The 10709-nt window shown below is 41.0% G+C and overlaps 1 protein-coding gene across 1 annotated transcript in view; it reads right to left on the reverse strand.

The window, feature by feature from the left end:
* The window catches only part of elp2 (elongator acetyltransferase complex subunit 2), a 28881-nt gene extending 19386 nt beyond the window's left edge, over positions 1-9495 (reverse strand). Inside the window, exons 1-9 of the mRNA XM_008300210.1 lie at positions 9364-9495; positions 9151-9229; positions 7572-7642; positions 6951-7095; positions 5640-5717; positions 5288-5352; positions 4982-5048; positions 1411-1557; positions 1063-1158 (exon numbers count right to left, since the gene is read on the reverse strand). Of these exons, the coding sequence (XP_008298432.1) occupies positions 1063-1158; positions 1411-1557; positions 4982-5048; positions 5288-5352; positions 5640-5717; positions 6951-7095; positions 7572-7642; positions 9151-9229; positions 9364-9495 (880 nt within the window). The remainder of the gene's footprint in view (positions 1-1062; positions 1159-1410; positions 1558-4981; positions 5049-5287; positions 5353-5639; positions 5718-6950; positions 7096-7571; positions 7643-9150; positions 9230-9363) is intronic.
* Positions 9496-10709: the final 1214 nt, after the last annotated feature.

The raw sequence follows: 10709 nt of genomic DNA on the forward strand, positions 1-10709 counted from the left end.
CAGGAGCAGCTTTTATGGCTTTGGGGCCTCGTCTGCTTGTGACGGGTTGCGTATGTCTGTGAGTTATAAGCAGGCGGATTCATTCTTAAAATAATTTGTGACGCATAAATTTTTTTTATTACTAATCTTGTTCATAATCTCAATTGCACTTTGTATCAGGCCTTCTATGATTCACTTTTAGTGCTGCGCAGTAACTCAAGCGGTAATCGTGTCCCAAGTTTTAAACTTGGTTGAACACACAAGTTTGTGCTTCCGATATCTGCTCTGATGCATCAAACTGAAAGCTTCCTATTTACAAGAAAACATATTATGCTGATGGTGTTGTGGTTAACAGCCTCCCAGAGCACAGACGTAGCTGCAGGCTTGTTCCAAGCAGCGGCTACCCACAGGGGGTGTGCGACTGTATTTTCATGTAGGGGATCACAGAAGGTTTTCCCTCATGTTTGGAGGCATGCTGTTGTGTCAGAATTATCATACTCTAAGCTGGATTCTAATAAAAAAATGCAAAATATTGTTTGAAAAGATGGAAAAAAAAAAGAAAAAGCAGAAAAATGTGATTTAATAATCGAGAAAAATACTCTCTTTGCACTCATAATCGCAGAGCTTTACTTGTATTAGTATCTAAACATGAGATCTGTGTCAAGTGATTGCGATGTAATAGGCTTTTAAGGGAACCGGAGTTTAAGGAGAAGATTTATCACATCCATCAGCCTTTCCCTTGAGAACTAATTAAGAGAGGAACTTTTGACACCCTTGTTTTTCTGTTTCCCTTTAAATTGTCACAGTCGCTTTCTGGCTTTTGTAAACCAGTGGCACCGAAAGACGAAAGGGAGAGAAAAAACAATGCCTCTCAGCTTTGGAGGCAAGTCAACCCATTCACTTCCAGCAGCTGTGGAAACTGAGCAAGTGAGAGGGAATTCTAGAAGTAATGTTTTGACTGTGTTTATTAAATAGATACTAGCAAGAACATGCTGGCAATTTTTTTTTAAACACATTGTTAAATGCTAGAGCTTTCTAAAAATGGGCATCACAGTGACTGATGCCATCCCTGGTTGGAAATACCTTTGTAGAAGGGAGGCTGCCAGTGAACTCCGTACACCCAGTTCTCGTGGCCTGCCAGAACCGTTTCAAGGGACACGGCAAATGCAGAAGACACGTCTGCAGGAAGAACACGGAGAGGCTAAATGAAGACGTTATCAAGACATCGGTTTTATGATATGAATGAAAGAAAAAAAAAAAGTAGCCAATTAACTGATTAGGCTGATTTTCTGCTTATAAAAAAACCCCACATTGTAACAGCTCATGAATAAACAATTAAGTATGTAATAAAGGTAAACATTAAACCATCAAAAAGCAGCATATCTCCTCGTTTGGTTAATTAGCATCCTTTTTATAATCAAGCCCACTTACCTCTCTCCTTCACTTCAAAAATGTCCTCTTTCATTCTGATGACGGTGTGATCGTCCTCTGCGCGGGTGTCTGTGCCAGACTTGGCGCGGAGCCTCCACACTCTGATGAGAGAGTCCTGTGAACAGCTGGCTAATAACAGCTCCCCACCTGAGTGAGTCAGAGAGAAAACCTGAAAACCTTCCGCACTCGCAAGACACTTTCTGTCAGCTCTTAAACCACCCCACTGCGGAATCTATCCATCTTGCCGTTGTATTATTTACTGTGTTCTAGAGCTTTAAAGAAAAGTGTTTTATCGTGAAATGGAGCCGTATTGGTGTGGTGTTAAAAAGAAAAAAATAATAAGTGCAACACTATGAGATCAGACATTTGAAGTTTAGTAGTTGGTCTTCTTCAGGTTTGGGGAAGTGTAAACCTGCGGTAACAGATTTTATAGTGTTTTGGGGACATTGCAGCCAGCTGGAAATGCAACAATGACATATTATCCCTCCATCCATTATCTATACACCACTTAATCCTCACTGGGGTCGCGGGGGGCTGGAGTCTATCTCTAGACAGGTCACCAGTCTATCACAGGGCTACACTTAGAGACAGACAACCAAGCACACTCACATTCACACCTACAGACAATTTAGAATCACCAATTAACCTCAACATGTTTTTGGACTGTGTGGGAGGAAGCTGGAGAACCCGGAGAGAACCCACGCTGCACGGGGAGAACATGCAAACTCCACACAGAAAGACGCAGTGTCCTCACTGGGACGGGAACCGGCGACCTTCTAGCTGTGAGGCAAGGCACCCAGTCACCTTGCAGCCCCTTATAAATTCAATATGGCCAAAATGCTATCAAAATATATGGCTCTTATTTGCTAGGTCCACCTATATAGTCACTAGCAAGTTGCTAACTTTGTCATTTGGTGCTGGTGTGGTTGCATAAACAGAACCAGAAAATTAAGAGTGAATGAGCTGAATGAAGCTGAAAGTTCCACAGAGGTGAGAAGAACGGCAGAGTTATGGGGTAATTTTACATAGACGCACTGTTAATATAAAATCACACATTAGACTAGCTTTAAAAAAAAAATACCTTAACGGATTACCCTGTTTTTTAGCATTTCGCTTGACGCACAGCTGATGATCTTCAGAGCAGTAAAAAGTTGAGCCTAGCTGTTCGGTTTATGAGCTGAACCTTCGTTTTCTGAACTGTAGTGAGCATTACGGCTATCATGCTTGGAGACTTTTAATTCCTGTTCCATCAGCTATCTGTTAGAACTGTAATCAAGGCATATGACAAGATTGCTCCTGGCTTTGAAGCAGCCAGTCAGACAGCAGGAGCGCAGGCCAAATATACACGGACAGGTGGTAAACAAAGAGCGTGCCATTATTCCTGTGTGTCCCTGTCGCTCACATTATGTGATTCAGTTTTTAGTCCAGTGGGCACTGGACTGGTTTTAATCTCTGCCAAGATAAACAGGCATAATAAATATTGCTGTGTTGCCCACCAGTAAGGCCTGCTGACAGTTGGGAGAGGGAGGCCATTATAGTTTGTCAATCACACCGATGATAATGACAACAGGGATTTGTGAGGCTACTCATCTGAAACCCAAAACCACTTGCATTAGTATTGTTAGCCATTTTAATACACTGTTGTTTAAACTTTATACATAAGTGTTAACCATTAGCATCATATTAAGACCGAATTTGGACTATGTTTTTATTTATTTATGAAATTTCAACATTGTAGTTTGCTTCTATTCCAGTGTTTTTAAGAAGATCCTGCAACTCTGATCATTTAATTCTGAGAAAAAAAATAAACCTCAACATAAAGGGAGACACTAAACTGGGCATGTGAGGGCTTTTTTTCTCCACAACACACATACTTTATGAGAGATGACTTGCTGATTTTAAAACTAGCATAAATTTTGAGCAACTACTAGGGAAGGAAAAAAAATGTGGTTTCAAAAACAGATTAAAGCTGAAAATCAGGAAGCGTCATCACGCCCTGAGCCCCAACGTTTAACAGCTATGACAAACTGCACCTCTAGTGCAACAATTTGCCATCTGCCAAGTCATAAAAGAACAGCATGATTTATTTAACTACTAACACAGTAGAGAGAGGGTTTTGACATTCCTATGGGAATGCTTTACATAAACAAACTTTGCTCCGTCTCTTCGCTGCCGGCTCGGAGCTTGGCAGCGTGGATTGGGTCATAGACTGTGAGTAGGAAGGAGACACTGGTGAAGAGGGCTGGTTAAGGAGATGAAATGGCTTTTACACAGTCAGAACAGTGCAGTAATGAAGTGCCCTTGAAGAGGGTTACACAATTAGTAGAGCCTGGATTGGATCCATGCATTGCCATGTGCTATCGAAATACTGTGAATAACACACTGGTTGGTGAAGCTGAGCTTTGGCCAAAAAAAAAAAAGGCTGGAAACACTGTGAACATTTTCGAAGTTTTCAAGGTCTAACAAGAATAATTTGCCTTTTTTGCTTTTTGCTTTAAGAAGGTCAAAAAGCACGTCTCAGCCTTTTTAAAAATAATCTTGTTGAAGGCTCTGACTGGAAATATACTCCTCCCACCTCTCAGCGTTTAGTCACTGACATGTTAACTAACTTTTTCACAGCCCAGTAAGTGCATCAGCCAGCTTTGCAGGCTTTTTGTAGATCAACGAAAGAGCAGATGTATTGCCTCGTGGTTGCAATGCCTGCACCAATCAGTCACGATGCCATTGACATCCGTCTCTGCCCAGACTTGACCTTTTAAATGTAAAATGTCATCACTTCATCATTTTGTCCGATTAGACATCAGTGTGAATGTGCTGTCATAATAACCTTATGAATTCCTGAGCTACGTCCAAAAACGTGTTCCGTGAGGTGACTTTGGCCTTTGACCACCAAATTCTAATCACTTCTACCTCGAGTCCAAGTGAACATTTGTACTAAATTTGAAGAAAATCCGTCAAGGCGTTAAAGAGCTCCATGGATAGACAGAAAAGTGGAAAACATGCCTCCAGCACTGGATGTCGCCACTGTGGAGTCATAACAGTTGAGAGAGCAAGCACCGGCTTCGCAGGCTTCAGAAGACAAAACCCACCATCACAGGAAGCAGCAGGTAATGATCATTTATTTCCCCAAATACATTCAAGGGAATCCCGATCCTAAACCTACTAATTCCCTTTTTCCACCTCACAGCATCTTTAATTTTGCAATCTGTCTAAATCATCCAACACAGGAGGCTGACTACAGAGCTCTCTGTTAGCCGCTGACAACCATCACAACGGTAAAATATGTATTATTCAATCAGTCTTCAAGATGACTGGGGTTTTTTTCCACGAGTGCTTACATAACGTGGATATCTTCTGTTGTGAAACTTCTAGCCTGGATGTCCTCATTAGATTCTTTAGCAGTTCAAGGCTTCTGTATGCTATAAGGCCTTAGAACTACATTTAGATTTTGAAGGTACGTTTTCTATAAACTGTTTTTCTAAACAACAAAAACACGCCCTCAAATATATTGTATGTACATTTGACAAAGAGTTAAGAAAGAAGTACTACTACTATAAACAGCAGCACTCACCTGTAGATGCCCATGCCAGTCCACGAACCCAGTCTTCATGTCCTTGCAGTGTCATGGCTTTCTGGAGCTATTGTAGAGCAATTTTTAAAAAAAAGGACAAATGCTTCCCTCAGACTTTAGACATTCAAAATAAAGAGCCGGCCCAGGATACATGTTTCTCCTGGAGTCCAAAGGCAACTTTGGATCATTGGGTTCTCTGTTATAAATCATACCGTCTTCACCTTAAGCGCTATGAGATGACATATGTTGGGAATTTTACTGTAGAAATAAAATTGAATTGAAACTGAACTGAGCATGCGAGCTTACCTGCTTGTTGGCCTGCACATACAGATGCACCCGAGAGTCATCCCCCCCGCAGGCCAGTATAGGAACTGTAAGAAACGAGGTTGTCACACACAGCCATGTAACCACGCATACGCACGTAGCAGGTGGAAAGGCAAGATGAAGCACAGCATCCAACAGACGAAAGGCGTGTAAAAACAGCAAGGCAAAATGATGTGAGACACTTCAAACGCAGACTGCGATTTGAATATGACATTCGGTTACGGGCACTAAAGCAGTGGTGTAAATTGAGATAGATGACAAGGGAGGAAAAACATGTGTGTGTGTGTGTGAACACAACTTAAAGGATGTCTATGTAGGAACAGCTTAGGCTTACCTCTGCTGCCTGGCAACAGTACCAGAGAGACATCCATCATGAAACCACTGCCAAACGATAAGTTATGGAGGCACTCGGCTGAGGAACACACATACACACGGAATTAAGCTTTCACATACACTACAGTAAATTTAAAATTATCTACACCACACAGAATACGTGGTCTTGTCTTGTGTGAACCGAGTTACATATAAAAATATTAAACGGTTATTTTTTTCCCTCCGTCTCTTATGTGAGGGAGCAAAGTGTATTTCAAGCAGCATAGCATACGTTATATTTTTATCTGGAGATATAACCCAAGGTTATGCCCAGTCCACATAAACACTGGCTTAATATGACTGTCAAGCTGCATTAATGTGCTTTGACGCTGACAGGTGGACAGAAACTTTCAGCAAAGTGAAGCTGTTATGGATGACAGCTTGAAAAAAAGAAAATAGATATAGCTGACAGCCTGGAGCACCACTGTTACTCAATGCTACAAAAAACAATATTGAAATTAACAGATGTGCTTATTCTGTCAATCGTTTAGGAAATAAGAAAACAGGAGAGATTCTAATTTGTTTTACATCATATGTTTCTGTCCACAGAAAATGAAGCCTTTCACATTTTTAAATTACTGAATTCCTGTTTTATCTACATGTCAAGTGGCCTTTGAATTAAGTCTTTATATTATAAAAGGATGTAAAAATGTAGATGCAATGTCACAGATATGATGCAATGTAAACAGTTCTGCAGCAGAGAGGTGACGCAAGTGATCATGTTGTTGGTAAACACTGTCATGCTCTCTAGCAGCCACTAGGGGGCAGACAGCCACTAGCTGGAATGAAAGTGACACTCCAAAAGACTGAATTGATGATTTATTTATCAAGTAAAGGTGAGTCTGTTAGTCTCTGCATACACTAAGACTCCCATACCCACCTAAAGAATGTGGCAAAGCTGAGTCTGTAAGAGCAAAAGGTTTTTATTTGTATTTTTCTTATAATACTAATATCCTTCACGTTGCCACTGTAACTTCTAACTTGCTGTAAACCCCCAAAAGCCAAGATTGATATTTAAGACTAGTCTGTAATTATAAAACTTAATGATATCAAATGTAATAAAACTGTCTAAAAAAGGGAAATATCATACAAATACACACCATTTTTTAAGAACTAAGTTTGAGAACCATCTCATTAACCTGCAACGACCCATATTACATTTTGAAAACGATCTTTTTCAGTAACATTTCCAACATTATAACGGCAAAAACAAAACAGCACTGACACAGACTGGTCAATGAATGAATCTGTCGGTTTTTCCTGTGTCTCTTACCCTCTCTAGTGTCACTGCAGAGCCACAGTCTAACTGTGGAGTCTGATGCCGAGGAAGCCACCAGGATCTTTGAGTCGTCCGTGTAGATGGAATCCACAGCACATACCGGCCCAGTGTGGCCCTTACACTCCACTGACTGGATGAACTGGAAACAGCAGTTTTTTCATATTTTACTTTGCTAATTTTACTGATATTGCACCAAATTCTAACATACGTCCTCTTAAGACACTTTACAGAGTGCGGTCAGGGTTCTAGGGAGAAACCTGGAAATTTAGAAGCTACAAAATAGGTGACAAAATAAAGAAAAAACTTAAACAATAAGTGGGTACAGTGTTTTCGAGCATGATTTTGGCGTTATTTTCTATGATGAAACATTTCTATCCCAATGGGAGTGGTCTCTTCCATGCCTTCTTTTGCAAGAATACTATTCAATCCTTCCAGCAGAGTTCCAGACACTTATATCATCAATGCCAAGAAGCACTGATGCTGTTCTGGCAGCAAGCAACAGCCCAACACTTTACAAAGACACTACATGTTGTTCTGTTCTTTAATTTGTCACCCGTCTGCATCTATAAAAAGAGGTTGAGTCAGACACAGCATCTCACGCATCAGGTGGCGTACCTTCCCATTTTGAGCCTCCCAGAGGATGAGTCGGTTGTCTGAACCCCCTGAGACGAGATGACACTCTGGAGCTGTGACGACAACAACAACACAGTTTTAATGGTTTTGGCCATGACGATTAGTTACAGTTAAGGTAAATTCTACATCATACATTAATATTTTATGCAAATGATTGTGTGGCAGAAATTTGCGAATGCTTTCTCAGAATCAGTTTAATTGGCCAAGTACGTGTACACTTACAAGACACTTGACACCAGATTTTGTTTGCTCTTAAAACACACGTAAACACATTTAAAGGGCAACGGCTTAAAGAAAGGAAAATAAGTGCTTCAATATTATGTACAGATATATGTGTGTGTGTGTGTGTGTGTGTGTGTGTGTGTGTGTGTGTGTGTAAAAGAGCATGTTGAAACGGAACCAAAAGTTTAGTACAAAATGGGCAGATTATAGTAACACCAGAATAAACACTGTAATTACTAATAAATAAAGGGTTACTGACACTTTATATACATAAGGTAGGTGGACAATAGTGCAGTGTAGTAGAGCGCAACATTGGGGAAATGACAATATTAACAGATATACAGTATAAAACAAGGTGTGTCAGAAAAGTTCCAGGACTGGTGTCACCAAAGACATATTTTAAACCAAAACTACAAACTATGAGTTTTCCCCTTCGGACGATCAACCGGCATGTCTACAAAGCAATCCTGTTTGCTTTGCTCAGCGCGCGAGAAGAGGTGAGAGTTGTGGCAGGACAAGTTGTGGCTGCTTCACCATGACAACGCGCCTGCTCACAATGTTCTGAGCATCCAACAGTTCCTGGCTGAGAAGAGCATCGCAGTGCTGGAGCATCCTTCCTACTCACCCCACCTGGCTCTGTGGGATTTTTTTCTTCTTCCCCAAGCTCAAGGGGGTCATCAAGGGGACCTGTTTTGAAGACGTGGACGACATCAGATGGCTGTGACGACGGAGCTGTCGAGGATCCCGGAAGAATCCTTCCAGGAGTGCATGGTGGCGCGGCAGAGAAGGCTGGGAAAGTGTGTTAGACTCCAGGGGATTACTTGTAGTTTGGATTTGAAATACATCTTTTGTGACACCAGTCCTGAAACTTTTCTGACACATCTCGTACAGTGGTTTAGAGTTATAAGGTTGCTCAGTTTGAATTTGAATTCAGTTTAGTCCAGTATTATTCTGAATTAGAGAGTGAATAACCTCTCCAGTTTGTTGTGTAAGAAGTTGACCAGCCTGCAAAGAGCAGTGATGTTCTTGTGGCTCAATAGAACAGCCTACCACAGCCAAGAACTGTGAGACATCTGGCACAATACTCACTGATCTGGAATAAGAGTTGACGTAACAACGGTAACGTTTGGGGTGTCACATGAAAGCAAAGGGACTAAACCACAATGTAGAAAACTGGCAGCCTAAACTAGATCCAAAGTCAGGTTCTGGAACTGCAAGTCTTAATTAAACAGGCCATGTGCCACTGTACTTATGTTGTAGTCGCAGATGACATGATCGTGACACAAACAAATAAAACATCTCTCGACAGCTGTTTGACAGCTCCATCAGCGACACTCACCACCGTCCCCTTTGTGAACCCACTGGACTGCATTCACTCTGTCTGTGTGTCCATTCAGCACAGCGACAACCCTCCTCTCCTAAAGACAAAACCAAATGATGTGTTTACAAACGTAATAAACAAAACGTGCGCCTATTTAAAACTACAGTAAGCTCCATTAAAGTTAGCTGCTAACAGCTACCTCCACAGTAGAAAATATTTATTTTTTACTACCTGCGGGTCATACAGAGCCACCGAGTTACAAGTCCCAAAAGCAATGGTTCCTCCACGACCCCAAGAAACAACATTTGGCGTCCTGTTTGCACAACAAGCTACATGGCATGTTTCTATTACGGGCGCCGCCATCGTGAAAGCTGCAGTTGTGGAGTTACAGTAAATGTGTCCGATAGGAAACGGAACTTTGGTGACAGAGTTCCGCTAAAAACATGAATTTTATGTTTAAAATATTTTCATTCACAGTATAATATTTCTCGTTTTTCACTATTATTCTGTTTCATAAAACACAATAGAACGTAAGTTTTACATATTGTGTGAAATAGTGTAACATTGACTATAAGCTGCATTGCTGAGTGAAGTCCAGTAGATGGAGTAACACAATCACAAAATCCACAGAGAACCGAAGAAAGCTTCTTTCACTGCAAACGTATGGCTCATGAGTATTTTAGGCACAAAATACCTCAATCTGCCCCAGTACACCTCCACAATTGATACTGTACAACGAGGAAAACAGTGCAGATAATGAAATTGTCTTATTTGATGCCATTGAAGCCTTAGTAAGCCCATATGAGTGGTGGAACTTTGAGTTGATTATTTATGAGTCCGTATAGATTTTCTTCTCTCTCAACCCAACAAGGAGTCAAAAGACAAACTTAAACAGAGCTGACAGGGATTTAGAGAACCTTTTTGGAGAAATTTCACCCAAATCGATGCTTGGAGATTTGATCCAGCCTGAAGGGTGACTCCCACATTCATTAGGTCACCACACTGCATCAGTAAGACAACCGATGCATTTAGTGAGCTGTATGCGAATAGAAAATGGCAATACTGTCTATAAGTGTCACTTGTTAGAGCATTCAAAGGTCTGACAATCTAATTCAAGCACATCTTAGCAATGCGAAATGTTTAAAAATATTTCTTTAACCTGGGTCTAAGAAAAAGAAAAGAAAAAAAAAACAGATACTGCAATGCACAAATGAAGGATGACATTTTGCATTATTTTGAAAATGCTCCATCAACAATCAAGATGCCACGCTGCTATGTCAGACTGTGTTATCCCCTTGGCAAGTCTTGATTGAGGGTGACTGGTCGCAGCTGAGCTAGCTGCCAGCCAGACAGCCTTGCTTGTTTAAAAAAAAAAAAAAAAGCCTCGAGGCCTTTTGGATCTTAAAGGTTGAGGCGACACTTTTGTAACAAGAAATTTCCAGGCACCCACTTGACATGATCAGAAGGAAGAAAAAAAAATGTGATGCCGTCTGTGAAGCCTTGAGATGATATCATAAATGACAGCGCAGCAAAGACAAGCAGGGGATAGAGCCAAATAATACGAGGAAGTGAGAAGG

The sequence above is a fragment of the Stegastes partitus genome, unplaced genomic scaffold, assembly GCF_000690725.1.
Source record: "Stegastes partitus isolate 25-593 unplaced genomic scaffold, Stegastes_partitus-1.0.2 Scaffold1511, whole genome shotgun sequence".
NCBI lineage: Eukaryota > Metazoa > Chordata > Actinopteri > Pomacentridae > Stegastes > Stegastes partitus.